At 36.9% G+C, this 22,447-nt stretch overlaps 2 protein-coding genes and 1 long non-coding RNA gene across 3 annotated transcripts in view; 1 reads left to right on the top strand and 2 right to left on the bottom strand.

The window, feature by feature from the left end:
* LOC129724116 (uncharacterized) overlaps positions 1 to 22,447 on the bottom strand; it is a 100,333-nt gene that overhangs the window by 46,644 nt on the left and 31,242 nt on the right. The window lies entirely within an intron of this gene.
* On the bottom strand, positions 3,600 to 4,119 carry LOC129720476 (defensin-C-like; the record flags this gene model as incomplete). Its single annotated transcript, XM_055671964.1, has 2 exons — positions 3,600 to 3,887; positions 3,954 to 4,119. Coding segments are annotated over 2 exons (348 nt in total), but the record flags the coding sequence as incomplete, so codon positions are not given.
* Positions 13,353 to 17,005, top strand: LOC129724122 (uncharacterized). Its single transcript, XR_008727871.1, has 2 exons — positions 13,353 to 16,644; positions 16,706 to 17,005. It is a non-coding gene; the product is annotated as an uncharacterized LOC129724122 (long non-coding RNA).

Here is a 22,447-nt window from a genome sequence, read left to right on the forward strand (position 1 = left end):
GGAGCGGAGACAAAAAGCTTCCTAGGTAACACGCGCTCCAACTGGGTGCTTCGGTCGAAAACTCGGCACGCAACAAATTAAGAACAGCACCACACAGCGACTATCTCTTTGGTGGTGTCTTTACTAAAGTTGCATGGAGCGCACGAGGTGACGCCGAGTCATTTTTTGCTCTGTGGTGTCTCCGTATCCTTGTGAAACTCTAGCACAGACACTCTAACAAACACTCAGCGCAGCACACACGTAGCACAGCAAACTCAAATGTGATCAATCAAAGTGGGCGGAAAATAAATGTTCAAAGTGCCTCCCGGTGACAAACCGAAGGTTACCACCAAGCCTAGGAGAATGACTGGAGAGCGACATTATACTGACGATTTTTCTCTCTTTTCACTCTAACAGCCTCATGCATGAGCTGTTCATGAGAGCTCACATACAGCTACAGCTTAACAAGGCAAAGAAACTGTCTTGTGTTGCGTACGACAGTTCATTCTTGCGCAGTCTGCTGATCGGCTGCGGCTGTCATCGACTCGCATTTTTTCGTTCCTCCTTTTTCACAGGCCGGTGGCATATTGAATACAAAGCAAACCGTTTCCATTGTTGATATGATTCCCCACGTAAGAAAAACGTGCTTCGCACCATCTCTCTTTCATTCTTTCATCGGCCTTACTGTCGTGTATCATAATCACCTGACATCCCGCTCGGATTCGTGCTGAAGGATGTCGGAAGATTATAGGCTGTCATTCACGACCGCTTGGAATAACCAACAGACATAAGGAGATGAAAACTAACAGCTCGTATGGAGTTGCATGTGTGCTGTCGTCAGTTGCTGTCGGACTGTTAACTGACTGGCATAACGCCCCAGTCCATTTATTCGGAAACACACAAAAAAGGACACAAACGATAAAAATTGTATAATTTGTTTAAGTATTCAATGCTTTCTGCTACATTACAGCTCCGGGCAATATGCCCCACCGCTAGCCCGGCTGATTTGTTCATTGCTTTAGCGTTTGCTTCTGAGACTTCAAGCGCTGTTTTACTTCGCGTGCTAAGCTGCCATATGAAGCTACTGCATGGGGCGTATTATACTGCATCTGGGGCGTTTTGCCCCGGCAGATTGGAAGGCTTGCAATTTTGTCGTATTTTTTAATAAAATTAAGGCGTTTTTGTGTAACAGTAATGACAACACAAAATAATAGCAGTGCATTACTAACTAAATAGTGTATCCAACTGCATGAAAGATTTGTTGTTTGTGATAAACATAGCTACAATATTGACGATGTTCCTTAGGGGGGGCGTATTATACCTGTTTACCCTATGTGACGTAGCTTCTTTAGCTCTTGTGCTGACCTGGTGCTTGCTACGATTGTCACATGAAACGATAATACGCTCCTTGTGCTTATAATTTGAAGATGTCATCGAGCTGCTCGGATCGGTGCTTTTACCATGCCTAGATTCACAAAAAGCAGAAATCGACTCCAGATGTAATTTTGAATCTCAAAGATCTGGAAAACAGCCATAAAAGACCAAATATCACCTGAAAGGAGTACTTAAGGATTCGGGATGATTTTCATAGGTTGTAAATCGACCCTTGTTGCCACAATGAAATAGAACCAACAAACAAAAGTACGACTGATTTATGAAGTTAACTCACACACTGGAAAAGATCGAATGTTTATCGCCAATCACCAACATTGTGTATAATTAATTGGTATTTTCCTATTGAATTTCCTCTCTCTTTTGTATCTACTGTTTTGGCGTTCTCTCTGCTCCCATTGTTTTATTCAGTTTTTCTTTTTTGTTCGCTGCTACACTTTGATAATTGGTGTGGTGTTTCACTATTATTATTCTATTTTTATTTTTTGTTTACTCTATGTTCTCGCTCTGTTTATAATTTATTGTTTAATTAATTTTCTCTGTGGTTTTCTTTGCATTGCATTACTTTTGCTTTCTATCTCTCCTATTCTCTTATTTGCTTGTTTCCTAACCGATTATAGTCTCTACAAGCTCTGTTTTGTCACAGTTTTTGACGTAGGACTACGTCTTTGTTTTCTATACTAGATTACATTTTGTGAAATTGAAAATGAAACTGGCAAATATTGCGTCAGATTTCAAACGATTATAGCAAGCGAACGACTCAATGCATCTTAGTCATATATATGTCGGTGAATAGATAAAATGTGTAACAATTGTTTGATATAATGTTTAACATTGTTGCTTTACTGCTTAGTGGTGAAAAAAGGTGAAAACTTCCAAAGTCAAGCTTTCCCATACATTTCCCTCGCTATTGGCTTGCTTCCCAGGCACGGATAACAATAACATGGACGGAATAAATTCCACTGCCTATATATTTTGACACAACAAAGTGTTTTGTTCCGTTTGTCTTTCTCGAAACTGCGTGGCCACGCCCTTATGGCAAAAATCTACGCTGAACTCGATACAAAAGACTGCGTGTAGAAAATTCAGCTTCAGTCTAGTTTGTCACACAAAAGCGAGTGGAGTATAGCTGTTAGAGGTACGCGACATTGAGAAACGAGAGCTGCATACGATGTGTTGTTGTCCAGGCACTGCGGAACATGATACCATTATTTTTCATACGGCAGCAACAGTTACCATCGTACGCTGCAGGATATTTTGCTGGCACAGCGGAGAGCAAACTTTATTAAGTACGGTCAAGCAAAATATTCAATGCTGCCGGTGCGATCATCAGTGTTCTGTAGCACGAATATCATACTGAAGATTATGGAATCGGTTCTTTTCAGAACTATAGATGCATGAAGATAAGAGTTATGAGAATTTTCGCAACTACTACCAGTGTAAAATTTTCCTGTATTCATGCATCGTTAGTATTACAATTACGACCATCAAATATAAACGGTAGTGTTGCCTATGAACAGTTTATCGCAGCACATAATATATAAATTTAGTCCTACGTCATCATTCCATACAACCCCTAGGGTTGTATACCTTGTAGTATTTCTTCCATTATTTGATCTCTATTTTGCATTGCTGCCAACTATTTTTGCATTTTTTCTCTCTTTTTGATTCCAAATTGATTTTGTTTTCAATTTTTACTTCCTATTTTATTATGTTGTCCGCTTACTTTTTGTTTTGATCGTTATTTTCCATGTCCTATATATTTTAATTTCTTTTCCCAATCGTGTATATTATTTATTTTGATTTTTAATCTGTTTATACTCTCAATGTTCCAGTTTCTATGTTATTACTTATAAATTTTCCTTTCCGTTTCTTTGCATTATATTTTTTCCGTGCGTTTCTCTCATGTTTTCTCGCTTATTCTTTTCTATTTTATCCGATTTCATGATGTTGATGATCGTCCTCTATTTCTTTTTGTTTTTTTTTTCTGATGACAATTTTGTTTGTCTAGTTTTTTTTACTTTCACTTTGACATGTATGTTTTTCTATTTCTAATTTTACTATTAAACTATGTTATTTTATTCAAAAATGAATGTGGAAAACCGACGCCATTCTTAACGGTCACCGTCGTGATAACTAAACGCTATGTCCTTGTAAAATAATAGATATCAATAAAAATACCAGCTAAAAACGAACGAAAAAGATCGATAAAATAAAAAAAAACAAGGTTATAGTGAACGATTACTTTATTTACACTTTTGCTCAAACATTCATTGGTTTCAAGCATAGGAACATTGTTTCATCTCTTAGATTACTACCATCCAATCAAATAGATCAGTTTCTGCAAACGCAAACCTTCTTCGAGTTGCAGTAGCCACCACGATTTCCGCGAGCAATGCAATGAGCGGCACAGGCACTATCACCAACACCAAATCCACTCAACAGGTCGCAGGTTGCTCGCTTTAGACGGTAGTTTTCCTCAGCAGCCTTGTATGATTCCTCCGGTAGCTCGTCGACTGTTGGAGAAAAAAACACTAATTAATGTTTACTCGATGGCTTCAATTTAGGTGATATGAACTTACACAGACTATTAGCGTACGAGTGGATTTCATCCGCCAGCTCCTGTGGGAATCCGTTGCATACCTTAGCGGCAGCAATCAGGCATAAAACGGCCAGTGGAATAGCGCAAATGGAACGTATTCTATTTTCGTTTTTTTTTTGTTTAGTGAGGTGGATGAGAACCACAAGTTAATAGTTAGATTTACTGAGCTGGAGATTGACTGATGGTCGGACTAGCGAAGACCGACGAATTTATACTTCTACTTTCTTTGCTGCTGTCCTCTCGGTGGTGTAATTCCCCGCAGTCTTAACGAGCGCAATTTGAAATGGTAGCCGCTACTCGGTGGATCCTAGTTAACGATCCTTTTAGGGTCGGGGGATTTACAACACTAAAGGTGTATACTTTGTATGCAAATTGTTGGTTGGTTACCAGTTTAGACGATGGGAACTCTTCTGGATAGGCTTGTTGAGTGGCAATATTTAATGTTTGTTTTATTAGTCAATGTTCTATAAATTAGGACAAAAGATACTTTGCATAAAATGAAATTAAAATTGAACTCAGTATCATTTGGGAGTACTGCCTTCTTACAATCTGACAGAAAAAAAAAAACAATTATGTAAAGAAAAGAGCCAAATGTTTGTCAGGAAACTAGAGAACCTGCAGTTAATAAATTTTATGCACTCATAGTAGGGACTTTTTGATAGATTGATCACGAAGGAGCCCCCGTTCTGTGGGTCACTATGAAGGCATCCTTAGGTTCTTTTGCAGCCATTATCGTTATAGAAAAAAGTTCTTGTTTCACATAACAAAGTTGTCATGAGTTAAAACACTTTCAAGGGGCTTACATCTATTAGAATGGACGATAACAAACCAGTTCATTGCACGTGAACCTTTTGCGCCAAGTTTATCGATATCACTGATTATTCGCTACCGGTTATCGATAATGATGTAGAAAGTGATCCATTCATTGTTTTCAATCACTAGCTAATATATAAAGGCATAATTTTCTTTGCATTTGGCATCAGTATTCTCTCCAAGTGCAATCAGGTTGCAATAGTTGGAAAGAATTTTCTTCCTAACACAACAAGAAAATGAATCCAGTCATCTGTTTGGTTCTGGTTGGCTTTGCCTTGGTGTGCTCCAACGCAAACGAAATTCCACCAAATAGTGCCCAGCTTGAGGATGGACAGGAATATTTTTACGAATCAGATGAGTGTTTGAATGAACGAAAAACAATATACAGGCAAACTTCGATATAAGGTACCCTCGTTATAAGGTACCTTCGATATAGCGTCACTCGATATTAGGTACTTTTTACCTCGATATAAGGTACATATTTATATTATGTTACAAACAACTCCGAAATTGGTATGGAAACTTCTATAAACAACATACTGGTTATCTCGTGAACATTTCTGCTTACTATTGATTATTTAGGGAGTGTCCATAAATTACGTTACACTCAGCGGAAGTTTAAAAAAAAACGTACAAAAAAATGATTTTGCTGAGAAAACATGATATAGTGTGGATGGGAACGGGGGAGCAGATAAAAAAATTAACTTGAAGTTTGACCCCTGAACAATCTGTGTGAAATTTAAAATACAATGCTCGAAAAAATGTTCCAAACCCAGTTTTTCTTTCATAAACCGCACTTGAACACTCTCTCAGCTGGAACAAGTTTTGATATAAAAAAGAGCATTTTTATCAAAAACGTCATAGAACCTAGGAAAAAGTTGAAAATATGCTTAAAGTATGTTCGGCAGAATAATGTATTTCTCAAATATGAAAAAATGCCTACGACATAGTAGGCCTCTTAAAACACATCCCAAAAAGTTTATTGGTATTTGTTTTTTAAGATATTTTGAGAATGTGCGTTTATGAAACTACCTGTATGTGGTCTATTTTCATGAAATAGAACCAAAGTATCTTCAGCAAAGTTTTTCTACATAAAATTACCTACAACTTTGCTAAAAATTTCACTTTGATTTGATAAGTAAGAAAATAAATAAAATTATCATCTCACTTTTAGGCAGATTAATTAAGAATCTATTTGCATCAAAAGTTTCTCCTTAAGATATAAACAAAATTTGTCAAATACACTATAGCATTTAAATGGCATTTTTACACTCAAAAGGATCGTCAACGTTTTTCACGTTTTAAACCACTATGCAATGTGTATTTCTGGGCCACTTTTATGTGTAATGAAAAGTTAGTTCAAACGGTCATTTTAAAATTCAACGAGGAAAATGGAAGCTTTGAAATCCTAAGGAATGGAAAATAATTGAAAAAGATCTCAAGCCGTAAGCAGATATTCATGGTTTTTATTCATTGAACCAAAAATTAAAAAAAAACAAGAAGAAAAAAAGAAGTATTTTCGATACAACAATGCGTATGTGTATGTTTGTAAATAAATGGTAAAAAACCTAAATTAATCCACCCAGCGGTCAGACCCAGCCTTTCTCATTGAATTTTTTATTTGTAAAAATAGATTTACATGAACGCTTCAATCCAATAAATGTATATTCACTCTTTGGGTTCTAAAATATTGATGTTGTAATCTTTACATATAAAAATGCAGTCCGGTCTGTCTGTCTGTCTGATCCATATAGGCCCGAAAACTACCGAACCGATCGACGTGAAAATTTGTATGTAGGAGTTTTTGGTGCCGATAAAGGTTCCTATGATAGCTTGAGACCCCTCCCTCTTCTGGAAGGGAGGGGTCCCATACAAATGAAACATAAATTTCTACACAACTCAAGAACAAACCAATCAAATGAAACCGAATTTGGCATGTGGATGTTTTAAGGGGTAACTAATATGTCCATAATAGTTGGATGAAACACAAATTTGTGCACATCTCGAGAACTAATCAACCAAATGGAACAGAATTTGGCAGGTACATGTTTTTAGTGGTAACAAATATGTACATAATGGTTTGAAACCCGACTCCCTCTTCTATAAGGGAGGGATCCCATGAAAATAAAACACAAATTTCGCACAGCTCAAGAGCCAATCAAGAAAATACAACCAAATTTGGTATGTGAATGTTTTTAGAGGTAACAAATATGTCCATAATGGTTTGACGCCCCTCCCTCTTCTGGAAGTACATGTTTCTTCACGAATTTTTGCACATCTCGCATCTCGCGAACTAATCAACTAAATGGAACCATATTGGCAGGTGAATGTTTTTAGTGGTAACAAATTTGCTCCATAATCGACCTCAGACAACATTTTGGATTGTAAGATGGCAGCTTCCGGTTTCTGGAAAACAGCCGAAAATGGCCGATTTCCACCCAGTATAATAATACCCGGATCTTGAATAATACACAGGAGCTAAAATCGACCACAGATAGCATTTTAAATTCTAAGATGGCGACTTCCGGTTTCTGAAAACAGCAGAAAATGACCAAATACCACCCAATATGAGTTTTTCTTTAACCAGTATGCTGTTCAAAATCCAGAAATTGTCTCCAAATGCCATTATGAAATCCAAAATGGCGACTTCCGATGTCGGAAAAACAGCGGCAAATGACCAAATACCACCCAATATGGGTATTTCCGGAACCATAATGATGCACTGGAGCCACAAATCGACTTCAGACAACATTTTGAATTGTAAGATGGCAACTTCCGGTTTCTGGAAAACAGCCTGAAATGGACGAATCCCATTAAATATTAGTATTTCTGGAACCAGAAAGATGCACAGAAGCTAAAAATTGATCACAGACACAATCTTGAATTTTAAGATGGTGACTTCCGGTGTCTGGCAAACAGCTGGAAATGACCAAATACCATTCAATATGAATGTTTTCGGAACCAGAATTACGCCCAGATGACAGAAATTGATACCACAGGCAATTTTAAAGTCCAAAATGACGAATTTAGGCTTCTGAAAAACAGTCCAACACACTTAAAATAAAACACCGAATTCGGTAAAATTTTACCGGAATCTCTACAGCTGAACGTTCGGTGAAATCTTCGGTGTTTTCGAAAATTACCGAACAGTTTGTGAAACCACCAACCGAGTGGTCGGTAATTTTCGCAGCTTTTTGGTAATGTTCCAAACCGAGCAGCCAGTAAAATTTACCGAAAGAAACTTGAAAAATGAACAAAAATAACGAACGCACCTGTAAAAAATACCGGTGGCAGAAAAAGTCGGTTATAAATGAGCCTGCCGGTACCGTCTAAAATCCAACTAAATTAACCAGATTACTTACGAAAAATGCTAGCGACTCGTACATCCATTAACACTTTCCAAATTATAAATATCCTATGTTTACACACAACAATTAAAACAAATCAGCAGCACCAGTAGAAAATATTCGCGTCTTGCACGATTGCACGTATGAGAAAAATGACCACCACATTCACAATTTGGCATTTTTACAGGTTGTTCGGTAAAAAGTTACACAAATTTCGGTAAATGTAAAATTAAGCCAATATTTCAGTAACAGTTAACAGAATTATGGTTAAACTTACAGATCTCACAGAACAGTCGTTAATTTGATGCTTTTTTGCAGGAATACCGGTATTATTACACTTTACCGATGGATTATTGTAAAAAAAATCACCGAACGACTTTTTTTGGATTAAGTGTGAAAGTGACCAAATATCACCCAATATGAGTTTTTCTTTAACCAGTACCCTAAATACCATTTTGAAATCCAAGATGGCGACTACCGGTTTGTGAAAACAGCCTAAAATAACAAATACTATCCAATATGAGTATCTCTGGAACCAGAATGATGCAAGGAGCTAACAATTGACCTCAGGCACCATTTTGAATTGCTAAATGGCAACTTATAGGCAACAGTCGGAAATGACCGAATAATACTCAATATGGATATTTCCGTAAACGTGATGATGCATAGAAACCAAACATTGACCCTGGACACCATTTTGAATTTGAAGACGACCACTTTTAGTTTCTGGAAAACAACTAAAAATACCTCCCAATATGGGTATTTCCGGTGTCAGATTGATCCCAGAAAGTCTGCTGATAATGACAGAACACGACCCAATATGAATATATTCAGAATTAAGGCGATGTACAGAAGCCAAAAGACGAGGATGTTGTCATTTCTATAAAACCAATCATTTCAAACGATTTGTTATTTGACTTTGATCATATCCTATGGCCGATTCGTCGTGCATTTGCAGACTTCAAACAAACCGCAAGGAATCAATGAACTTGGAACGTTCAAATAGTACGACACCACCTTTAAATTATGTTGAGGCCACATATATCGATCAAAGCAGGTATAGTTTTGAATAGTCTTTGAATTTCTCTTCTTTCCATAACTTTTGAGCCACATATCAAATTGTTAGAAAGTTTGTTATTTGTAAGTTTGAGAGATGACTCGTTCATATGACTCTAGTTATGTTCAAATAAGTCATGTAATCTTTGAGATAATAGACTTTCGTTGTTTTATTAACAATTTAATACATAACGGTTGCTTAAGTTCGATTATAATCAAATGAAATGGGAACGTGTAGGGCTGCCAAACTTTGAAACCACGTCTTCAATCATAATTCATCAGTTAACCCTTAACTAGCCCGCTCATCTGATAACAATCAAATCGGTTGTGTAGTTTCTAAGATAATGAAGTTTCGTGATTTTCACAAGTCGGCACGTTACAAATGAAGTTACAGTTCGATTACAGTAAAATTCAATAGGGTCTTCTGAGGCAGCTAGATCATTCATTTGACACTAATTTTGTGGAAATCGGGTCAGCCATCTCTGAGAAAAGTGAGTGCGTCCAAGTAGTCTTCGGAATATGTTCCTTTGCATAGCTGGATTTCACATTTTTAAACATAACAGGCAAAGTAATAGTCCGATTGCAAAACAAATCAATAGGGTCTTATGGGGCAACAAGACCTTCCATTTGACACTGATTTTATGAAAATCGGTACAGCCATCTCTGAGAAACATGAGTGAGATTAAACAGTCTTCAGAACACGTTTCTCTTCATAACTTTTGAACCACAAGTTCAATATTTATGAAATTCAAAACTTAAGAGTTTTCCAGGTAGCCCGTTCTTTTGAAACCAATTTTGTTCAAATCGGTTGTGTAGTTTCTGAGATATTGATGTTTCATGATTTTCACATTTTTAAACATAACCTCTAAACTAAAAATCCGATTACAGTAAAATTCAATAGGGTCTTATGGGGCAATAAGACCTTTCATTTGCAATTGATTTCATGAAAATCGGTCCAGCCATCTCTGAGAAAAGTGAGTGAGAATAAAAATCTGCACATACACACACACAAACACACACACACATACAAACACACACACACACATACAGAAAATGCTCAGCTCGTCGAGCTGAGTCGAGTGATATATGCCATTCGGCCCTTTGGAGCACTTTTATACTCTCGGTTTTGCAAGTGATTGCTATACCTTTCTAGGAGAAAGGCAAAAACTAGTAATAATAATATAACGGCTTGAATTTTTTTCAATTTTCAATGCTCTAGACTACCTTTTTTTGGACGTGGCTGAAAGCCTCCAAAAAAGCAAAAAAAATGTGATTTGAATTGTATTTAAAACAAGTCGGTTCACACCTATAGTTGGATACTATTTCCAAAATAAACTATACGTAGACAAAAGACAACAAAATAATGTGTTTGAAGCCCTATTGTTGAAAATGTTTCATGACTCGATATAAGGTACAATTCGATATAAAGTACAAATCAAAATTCGAAATGTACCTTATATCGAAGTTTGCCTGTATTGACTATTTATACTTCTTAAACAAATTTATTTCAGATCTAGTTCAGCAGACGAATGGGACAGCTCAACCTCGAGCGGTTTGCTATGCACCGGGCCGAAGAACCTTGTGCGATTCGTACTGTAGATCACGTGGCTTTCGATATGGCAAATGTAACGACGACAACATTGCAGAAAAGTTTAGATATTTTTTCTTCCTACTTGCAAAAGTGGAAAATCTCTCCCAACGCTTCTAAAACTCAAATGATAATTTTTCCGCATAAGCCTAGGGCTTCTTTCCTCAAGCCAAACAATAATCACGTTGTCAAGATGAATGGGGTTATTTTAAGTTGGTCCGACAAGGTTAAGTACTTGGGACTAATTTATGATAAAAAACTTATTTTCAAAGAGCACATTGAGAGTATACAAGCCAAGTGCATCAAATATACGAGATGTTTATATCCTCTCATTAACAGGAATTCTAAACTTTGTTTGAAGAACAAACTTTTGATTTACAAACAAATTTTTAGACCAGCAATGCTTTATGCTGTACCGATCTGGTCAAGTTGCTGTTCAACAAGGAAGAAAACGCTCCAAAGGATTCAGAATAAAATTCTGAAAATAATTTTGAAGCGTCCTCCTTGGTTTGGTACACTCGAATTACATAGACTTACTGGTGTTGAACCATTAGAAGCTATGTCAAATAAAATTATTAACAATTTTCGACAAAAATCGTTGCAATCCTCAATTGCTACGATAAACTCTCTTTATAGCCAATAAGTTAGCAATTAAGTTAGTTGTAAGTTTACTTCCCCTTTTCTGACAAGTAGGTTTAAATCCCTACGAATGATAAGTCCTAATTGCGAAAGCAAACAAATCCTAACAATTAAAATTACAAATTTCTAACAGTGTTGAGAAGTCACCATTTGTGATTGGACACACATACTCATTATTTACTAATATTTATCATAAATACTTAAGCTACTAACAAATCCCCCCTTAAAAAAAAAAAAAAAAAAAAAAAAACGATGACAACATTTGTCAGTGTTACTAATAGAGGCAGAGAAGAGGACAGTTACTTTATTGAGCCCACACTAGACATCATGGGGAAAATATGATAGTAATGATAAATATTGTGTAAAAAGTTGTGTAGAAAATAAATCACACCTATCCAAAACTTAATAACAATTCTTATTTTTTGTGATCCCCTTTTGTGCCTAAGTTCGAGGGCCTTCATAAAAATAAGGGCCTTCAAAATAATAAACAAAGGAATTAATCGAACATTCATTTAAACAACGTAACGCAATTATTTTGTTTCAGCTCGTAGTCGGCAGCGAGGATAAAAAATTTGCTTTTAGTTATTAAGATACTTTAGAAAGTAAGCTACCAGATATAATTGGCGCCGTTAAACATTAAATTGTATTTGTGCCGTTTCAAATAAATTATAGATGAAAAAAAAAAAATAACGCAACCTACACTGGTGTTTCACGTGAGTATTGTCTCGCAACTGATTAAAATAAGCTGCTATAAGATAAAATATAGGATAATTTCGTTATAGTGAATACTTTCTTTTTAATTGTAGACGCTTTAACTTGAGGTTGATTAGTTTTAAGTTCTACTCTTTTTTTCTAATTTTTAATTTAGGTTATTTAAACCAGTTGAAGATTTTTCATGGAATAAATTTTTTTTTGTTGAGAATTTTAGTCCAAGCTAGTCCAACTCGAGTTTTTTTCTCTTTTCAAAATATTCAGACTCGACTAATTCAGACTGAATAATCCGAAAAAAATGTATGATTCGAGCGCACCAGCAGTTCTCAGGACAATCAGAGCACCCAGTTCACAGTGAGAACATAAACAAGGAAAAAATCGGTTCTTCACCCGTCCGCCGGAACAGACATTCGTAAACAACACACAAGTGGGATTCCTCGCCGACCGGCAAAAAGAAGGTGCCTTTCTTTCGAGCGTTCGTCGCACCCCGATTGATGGGATAGTGATAATAGAGACGGGGGATTTTTCCGCTCCCGTTTCGTATGCGTTTGATGAAGGTCAATTGCACGCGTACACTCTCGTTTGCAATTCGTATAAAAACAACCACCTTTCGGCGCGGTCACAATCAGTCGCAGCCAGTCGTCGATCATTCAAACAAGTGTCAAAAAGTTATTTGCATAATCTGTGCCAGTGCGCGAAATTGATACAAGCACGAACAAATCAATCAGTATGCATTCCACAGTGACATTTGGTTTTGCTTTGTTATGTCTCGTCGTTTGTTTACCCAGCGGAAGTGGTATGCCGCAGGACGGTGTACTGACGGAGGAGACACACCAATTTCTCCAAGATTTTGGTGAGTTAACTAAACTTACTTTTTACCTACAAATATGAGAACTTTGTTCGTTTTTAGTTAACGTTGATGCCAACGCCGTCGAAAGTTCACCACCAGTGGAAGAACACTATTATCGGCAGAAGCGAGCGACTTGTGATCTCTTGAGTGGCTTTGGTGTGGCCGATAGTGCCTGCGCAGCGCACTGCGTTTTGCGAAGGAACCGCGGTGGATACTGCAACAAGCGACGAGTTTGCGTCTGCCGGAATTGAACAGGACTAGGTGTAAAATGTGTGGCCTTAAGGAGAAGGCCTGATTGGTGCCAAAAATATTATCTGTATGTGTTAGATTGCTACACTTTCTGTTTGTGAAGTTCAAGCCAAATATTTTAGGTATTTTCTATGTGCGGAATCTCGAAAGAATTAGTATTCGGAAATAATTGAAACAATATCCATAATTAAGTTAGATTTTATGTCCCAGCATAAACATTGCACAAAAAATGAAACGCAAGCAATTCGGAATATTGACTAACAATAACAATGATGTAACGATATAATATATGAAATATCATTATACCAAATTCACTAAAAAATTGCTTCCTGGGAGTTTCTGGGGTCCTGAACCTGAAAATTTGCTGTCTCTATAGACCATCGCACGGTGACGTCACACACCTGAGTTTGATAGCTACTGGTAACTTTGTTTACCTCCGGGTGATGCAGTTTGGTTCTCAATTATAGCTAATCTTTTCAATTGTGATCAAAACGCCCCACGGAGGAGTAACTCGGGTGAAAACCTGGCCAAAATTATTTCGCTGCTATTTAGCAATATTTTGGGAAATATTTAAGTGAGAAGTGGAAGTGGCTGGTTTGAGTATTATATCAAAAAGTAACTCTGAATATCACACACACAACTTAATGTTTACATTTACATAGCCTATGTGTCTTCATTGATGTTAGTGAGCAGATGAAGTAATACGCTCGAATGATTTGTTTTCGCAAAACGGGCAGCGAAACAAATTGAAGAATTTACCAGAAAAATGATGTAGCAAAATATCTTCATTTGGACTTATCAATTTGATGCCTCGTGGGACCTACTTTAATTTAAGTTAACTTAAATTAGTTGAAATTCATTCACTAAACTAATCTCATTTAATCTTTGTTGAGCTGAAACACTGTTTTAAGCGTGAGGCAGGCACCCATCTGGTATTTTTTTTTAATTTCCCGTGTACGCATGAACACTTAACGTCAAAATTCGGACGTTACCGGATGAGATATTTGCAAGGATGTGTTCGTGATGTTATGAACTTCCATTCTTCCGATGATTATATTATCGGATTCCGCGAGATTTGATAACTTATTTAATATTGAAAATGCGCGAAAATACGTAAAAATCACTAATTTCTAAAACTTCTTAAGAGTAACTATAATTTTGAAATTTCGGAATTTCTTTCAACCGGTTTATTAGCATTGAATATAAAGAACTCATTTGCTGCGAAATATTGATCAATTGTCATTTATTGATGCCTGGCACAACTTGTTACTATAAATGGTTTGATTCCCAAAAAAAATGCTTGAAAATTTGTCAATGTTCACAACGCTCCCAGCATATGATAATACCGTTTAACGTTCATCGAGTGATGGCATTTTGTGGAGTATTTATTCAAGCTGCAGGAAAAAATATAGCGGCACCAAAAAGCGACAAAGAACTTTTTTCTTATTTTGGCCAGCTTTTTGTTCTAGGTACTCCTCTGTGCGCCCTTTAAATGTTGTACGTGAGGTGCCAGTACACAATAATAAATTGAACAGCATATCGACTACGCGCACGATTGCCCCATCAGAAAAAAGCTCAAAGTCCAAAACGTAACCAAAGTTACCACTAAGTGTCAGAAAAGTGAGGTTAAAGAGATCAGCAAAACATCCGTCAGCAAAACATCGTTCGCATTAAACTGTCATTGAACGTTACTCAGTTAACTTTAATTTTAAGTACTACTAACATAATTTTTCTTCATTTTGTTTGTTAACATAAATGAACAGCTGAATGAATATTCATAAATTGTAATTACATCATTGATTTGATTAGAAGTGCTAGATTTTATTATATACAAATCATATGAGCGAAAGCAGAATAAACAAAAAATGAATGACCCAAATAATGGCTTGATTTTTTCTCATACTGAATTTGTAGGATGAGAAACAGAACTGCGAACCGTTGATGATCTGACTTTTTTAGCGATGGAGGCATTAAAAAAATTATATTGGGAGCACCGGTAAATTTATAAAATACCAGGAGGAAATACTAAATAGTGATAACTTATTATTATCGAATGCCTGATCACATTAAATGTGAAATTTTGTGTGTAACTATTACTTTTGGTAAAAAATTTGAGCTTAGTTGAGCGTCCAACGATTGGAGAGCAAATGTCACATAATAATTCAGCGGAGAAACCCTTTCCTTGATTGAAAAAATGCATTTTCCATGTATTTGTAATTAACCATTTATCGAGTAAAATACTTAAAAGCCATTTGATTCCCAAGTTTATCGCTGAAGCAGACTAGAGTCGTTGAGTCACTCAACGGGCCCTCGCAGTTCTCTCTGACCAAGCTAAATAGTGTTTAGTGAAATTTAGTTCGCGTTCGAGTCCACCAAGGTAGAGCCAACGAGAACCAAAAATATGACTGGATTCAATTTCTTGTTGCGTTGGAAAGAGCGAGTTTCCCCTGTAGATATTGCAGCTTAAAGAAAGACACTGATGTTGTTACCGAAGAAAATCCTGATTTTATACAGCAGCTAGTGACTATGGAAAAAAAAAAAGTAAATCACCTTTCCTAGCGTTATCTCACGATATCGGTATCGGCCAATCAATGTTACATCGATTGAACATGTTATACTATGGCCACAAACATACTCTACTAATCACAAAGAATCAAAAATGACACAAAAAACGTGCGTGGGATGTACCGGATTGTTATTGTTTATTTCAGTTAGAGATTCGCTAAGAACTCAGTGCTCGTAACGAAATAACATCCGGTATTTCTGACGTAATACAAGAATCGACACTCTAAGCAATACTAAGGGGACCTTTTTATATTAATATCGGTATCTATGAACAGAATGTAGTATTGTTATTATGAGAAGATCTACAGAACGTTGCTTGTTCTATTCCTTCGTTTCTTATTTACCCATCTTAATAATCTCTCGACTAGAGAATTTTATTTTATATCGAAAGCAATCAGTCTCCACTATAAAATATCCTACATCTAAACCAACACAGCGATAATCTCTGTTTTGTCTTAGAGAGCCGTTGTATCGAATCAGAAAATCAACCAGGATGAACGATTTTCTGTGTAACTTTTTTTCCTTTATGATCTCTTCAAGGTGTAACATGCCTATCGATAACACTGATTCTGCAAATTGATAACGATAAAAAAACTGGATTCATTCATTGTTTTTAGTTTCTTGCTACTATATAAAAAGGAACATTTCTTTTAGTCCACATCAGTGCCTTTCTAACAGTAAGTGCTATCAAGCTGCAATAATTGAAGAGAATTTCCATTCTAACCCAACAAGAAAATGAATCCGGTCATCTGTTTGGTTTTCGTTGCCTTTGCCTTGGTATGCTCCAACGCGAACGCAGTTCCATCAAACAGTGCTCAACTTGACGTTGGTCAGGAATATTTTCCCGAAACAGGTGGGTGATTGAACGAATAATAAACAATTATGACATATTTTGAAAACAATTTTCATCCCAGGAGCCGTTCAACCTGAGAACGCAGAGGGTCAACCACGATTGGTTTGCTACCTGCCGGGCGGGAACGCCATGTGCAATCGGAACTGTAGATCAAAAGGATTTAGGTCCGGCTCATGCAGAAGTGACAAAATTTGCCAATGTTACTATTGATAATAACATGACATGTAACAATTGGTCAAATTGGGCATGAAGCAGAAAAGGTGTGTTAGTTGGTAACAGTAATCCGAAGACGATGAATCGAACCTTTGCAATATTTGTCCAATATAATTGAGAATATATGTAAATTCTGCATTCCACAAAATGTCATTCTTTTTATTTTTACTTTACGTCTTGTATGTTACGTCCAATTAATTAAACATCTCAATTTCGAGTGCGTAGGCTAATTTCACAAAAACTGTTACAATCATTGCTGGGTTGAAGTTTCAACATCAGCTAACAAACTGATTGGACGCCACTGTCCCAGAATCGAGCAATTTTCGCAGGTAACCTGAAAATAACTCTGTAGTTTTCTACTTGGAATTGTAAAACGGCAAATCTACACTCTAGTTATCAAACAGAATTCAAACTTTCTTATAAATAACGTACTCGGTAAAGGAGAGACTTTTTTCCAATTTTCCAAGTGGTAGGATATAAAAAAACTATGCAATATAAAAGCTTGTTTTATTCTCAAGCTTCACCTATTTCTTCAATTTTGAATGAGTTGTTCACTATTCACGTTCCTGTTTCTCGTCCTCGGCCAACTCTTCTCTAGTCGAACCGGCGGCTCAAATACTCAAACGTCTTAGAGCAGCTGCGCTTCAACACTGTTCTAAGTGACCAAACGCAAAATCAATTGCACCAGTAGCCACTATAGAAATTACTACCACTTTCTCTACTAAAAATATGTGATAAAAACGCAATCAGATCTTGAACGACATCCAAAACGATTTTGGGAATTTGTAAACCAAATAATTTGGTTATAAGTGAAAAAAATTATTAATAGCAAATAATGACATGTTTAGCCTACAACATCTATACGAAGTCAAAAATGGTCGTTTAAAATCGTTGCCCCGTGGTTCTTGAAATTGCTCTTATGCTGAATATTTTAGGTTTTTTGTGTGCTAAATCCCGTAAGAACTAGTATTCAGAAATCATTCACATATTATCTATAGTAAGGTTAGATTTTAAGTTCTAAGCACAAACATTGCAGAAAATGAAACGAAAACCAATTGTCACGAGGAGATTGTCACGATAACATAATGAAACATTTAATACCAGATTCATAACACTTGAAGTGGTTGTTTATAAGACACGACCGAAGAGTTAACGTAGAATACGACAGCCTGTCTGTGTAATAGGTTTGAGAAGACACTCAATTGGGGTTAATCATTTTAATGGTCTCTCTGCTCCAGATGACGTTTACCTCGATAGCTGGCACAAGATTTACTGTTATATTTAAATTCAACATGAGGTGATTTATTTGGAATATATATAAAAATTTTAATCGCTCTACTGCTAGCCACGCACGCTCTCGATATGCACACACACACTATATAGCAAGCCACACACGCTATATCGTCAGTTGAATTTCATACTGGCACAACTCAAAATTCATAGTTTCGAGAAAAATGTCTTCGAAAATTCGCGTCTAAAATTTCGTTTTTCATTTTCATGGAAGCTTCAAATTTGAAGACTTCAAATTTTGTTTGAACCTGTTTGGGTGTTTTATGTGCATATAATAGGCAAGTTGTAACTTAAATTTTCGTCTTTGATGAGTTTTTTTAAATTTGTGCCATAAAGACACATCTACTTATAACTTTTGAAATGAAACTTTGTAGTATTTAGCATCGTTTGCCATTAAAAACTTAACGCTGCAAAATATTTAGTTGTGCCAGTATTGGATTCAATTGACGATATAGCAAGCCACACACGCTATAGACATGCACACACACTATATAGCTAGCAGTATACACTGAACTGGGACACGGTTAAATGGGAAAAAAAATTGAGATCGATCGGTGGAACTATATTTTTGCGCCCGATTTTTAAAGTTTCCATACGATTTTGTATGGGAAAATCCACTTTTTATCCTCTAGAGATGTCCAGTTCGCTTATAAAAATATATCAATACATGATAATTGTAGGAAATTTTCCTGGGAAAAACTCTACTGAAGACCGTAAGGAGCTACGATGCTTGTAGAAAAAGTTATTTCCCTCAAACTTATTGAATATCTGACGAACGGCTCACCATTGAATTTTTCTAACAATACTGCTACAGCCACGTGGTCTTTTCATTTGTCAAGTGCCAAAAATTCAAAATTTACATTTTTATCATTGAACTTTCAGTACATTCTAAATTTCTAAAATGCAAAAGCTTTATTTTTGACTAGGTGGCAACAATAAATTATAAGTCAGGAAAAAAGACCACTTGGTCATTTCGTTTATTTAATTACCGGAAAAGTTATGTGAATATTTTCCACTGTCATTTTCACGTAGATTTTACATGATTGTCATATGAGTTCATCATGGTTTGGTAAGATGATTTATTCTGTGAATCTTACTCAGCAGACATATGCATTTCATGTGAGTTTCACGTAAAATTCAACTACCGGTAAAGTGAAAAGCATTTGATTATCTGATAGCTGCTACGTTTCATACAATGTATAATTTTTAAATATGGTTTCCCCAATACTTAGAAGACAGAAAATAGAAATTATCGAAATATGTTGCTCGACAGATCGCACGGGCATACATAATCGTCAATTCGTAACAACATAAAAACTGATAAATATTGCGACATTTGCCGACGTCATTTACTGTTAGCTGCAAATGTTTTTGTTCAAGTAAGGGGCCATCCACATACCACGTGGACAGATTTTTAACGATTTTGACTCCCCCCTCCACCTCCGTGGACAACTGTCCATATAAATTTTAAAAAAGTTGTATGGACCGTGGACGTTACCTAACCCCCCCCCCCCCCATAAGCTGTCCACGTGGTATGTGGATGACCCCTAACTCCTCGTCTTTTTAACTAAGCCTGTGTGAAATCCGTAAGCTCAACCCTCGATGTCAAATTCTTATGGCTCACTTATTGGCAGGCCATCGAGAAATTCGATTTTATGTTCAGAGACTGAATCAGCCAACAGGTTCGCCATTTTGATTTCTATATATTTTCGCACAGAAAGTTCACGAGGTACTTTTTCTAATGACATTCGGTTTGACGTTGCCATGTTCACTAGACACGGTTATATGGGAAAAAGTGATGGTGTAATTTTTTCGCTCCCATGCACTTTTACTGTTCCTTATGGGTCCTACAACAACTGGGTAAATTTTCAGATTGATCGGTGAAACGCCCGATTTGCGCCCGATTTTTAAAGTTTCCATACGGTTTTATATGGGAAAATACACTTTTTCAAAACTTATTTTCTAGAGATGTCCAGTTGGCTCCTAAAAATATTTTGATACATGATATTGGTTGGAAATTTTCCTGGTAAAAACTCTTCTGAAGACCGTAAGGCGCCACAATGCTTGTCGAAAAAGTTGTTACCCTCAAACTGGTTAAATATCTGACGAACGGCTCACCATTGAATTTTTCTAGCAATACTGCTGCAGCATGCTGCTGTTGCAAATTCAACCATGTGACAGGAAATGATATCGCGTGTAATTTATCTGGGAGGCTACGCCGAAGAAACTATGAGCAAAAATCACACTTTCAAGCAAAATTCCACGCGAAATTATTTTTCATTTTTAAGCAAGTTTGCAATAGCAGCATGCTGTAGCAGTGTTGCTGGAAAAATTTAATGGACCCAGTATTGACCTGCGTGCTGCCCGAAGCGCATTGTAAAATTTGTCAGCTTCAACTCGCCACCGCACGTGCTTAATTCGTAAACAATTATCTGGTTTTTTTTTCTCCCTTGCGTCGTGAATTGCGATGTCGTTTCTTTATTACTCGGCAGATTTGCCCGAACACAGTGAAATAAAGAAATTCGCTATAAGAAATGCGGTGTCTCGCTAGCTACACCAAATCCGGCAGCCCCATCGCGAGACTAGGCAACTAGGCCCTAGTAAAGCAGCATGCTAAAATCGAGTCTGGTGCGACGAAGCAAAATGTTGACGATGTACCTGATGTGACCGGTAGTCCTCTTAGGAATCGATATAACGACGCTTCTGGCGGAGGGCCTTAACGCCCTTGAAGTTTTCGAACGGAAGGTGCTGCGGACTATCTAAGGTGGAGTACAGACGGACGACGGATAATGACAACAGTGCATGAATCATGAACTGCACGCGCTGCTTGGAAAGAACCCCATCGCATACCTGGCGAAAGTCGATAGGTCGCGATTGGCCGGTCATGTCGCAAAAATGCCGGACAACAACCCTGTGAAATCACTTCTCTTAAGCAACCTTGCACAACCCCAGCAACGTGCACGATAGCTCGAACAGATCGAAAAAAAACTTGCGGGTGATGAGTCTCTGCATCGTCTAGAAAACTGGCGAAACACAGCCCAAATGCTTGATGCTCTGATAAGAAGTATGGAATGTACTTATATTGAATACAATCATTCTCTGGAAAATTCTAGGGGGGGGGGCTGAAGACCCCCCAAGCCCCCCCCCCCGTAGTTGCGCCCATGCAGCTAGTGACTGTGAACAAAAAAAGTAAAACCTTTTCTAGCGTTATCGACCAGTATCGGTATTGGCCAATCAATGTTACATCGCTTGAACATGTTATACTATGACTACAAACATGCTCTACTAATCACAAATAATAAAGAATGACAAAAAAGCGTGCGTGGGATGTACCGGATTGATATTGTTATTGTTATTGTTAACATCCGGTATTTTTGACGTAACTCAAGGATCAACATTCTAATCAGGTACTAAGAGGACCTTTTTTGATATCTATGAACAGAATGTAGTATTGTTACTTTGAGAAGATCTACAAAACGTTGCTTGTTCCATTCCTTCGTTTCTTATTTACCCACCTGTAATAAATTCTTGACTAGAGAATTTTATTTTATTAGGCAATTAGTCTTGACTATAAAATATACCTCTAAACCAGCACAGCAATAATCTCTGTTTTGTCTTAGAGAGCCGGCGAGTCGGATTAGAAAATCAACCAGGATGAGCGATTTTCTGTGTACCTTTTTTCCTTTATGATTTCTTCAAGGTGTAACATGCTTATCGATATCAATGATTCTGCAAATTGATAACGTTAAAAAAACTGGATTCATTCATTGTTTTTAGTTTCTGCTACTATATAAAGAGGAACATTTGTTTGCAGTCCACATCACTGCCTTTCTAACAGTAAGCGCCATCAAGCTGCAATAATTAAAGAGAATTTCCATTCTAACCCAATAAGAAAATGAATCCGGTCATCTGTTTGGTTCTCGTTGGCTTTGCCCTGGTGAGCTCCAACGCGAACGCAGTTCCATCAAACAGTGCTCAACTTGACGTTGGTCAAGAATATTTTCCTGAAACAGGTGGGTGATTGAACGAATAATAAACAATTATGACACATTTTTAAAACAATTTTCATCCCAGGAGCCGTTCAACTTGGGAACGCAGAAGGTCAACCCCGATTGGTTTGCTACATGCCGAGTGGGAACGCCATGTGCAATTGGCACTGTAAATCAAAAGGATTTAGGTCCGGCTCATGCACAAAAGACATAGTTTGCCAATGTTACTATTGATAATAACATGTCATGTAACAATTGGTCAAATTGGGCATGAAGCAGAAAAGGTGTGTTAGTTGGTAATAGTAATCCGA

This window comes from Wyeomyia smithii, chromosome 2 (assembly GCF_029784165.1).
Source record: "Wyeomyia smithii strain HCP4-BCI-WySm-NY-G18 chromosome 2, ASM2978416v1, whole genome shotgun sequence".
Classification (NCBI taxonomy): domain Eukaryota; kingdom Metazoa; phylum Arthropoda; class Insecta; order Diptera; family Culicidae; genus Wyeomyia; species Wyeomyia smithii.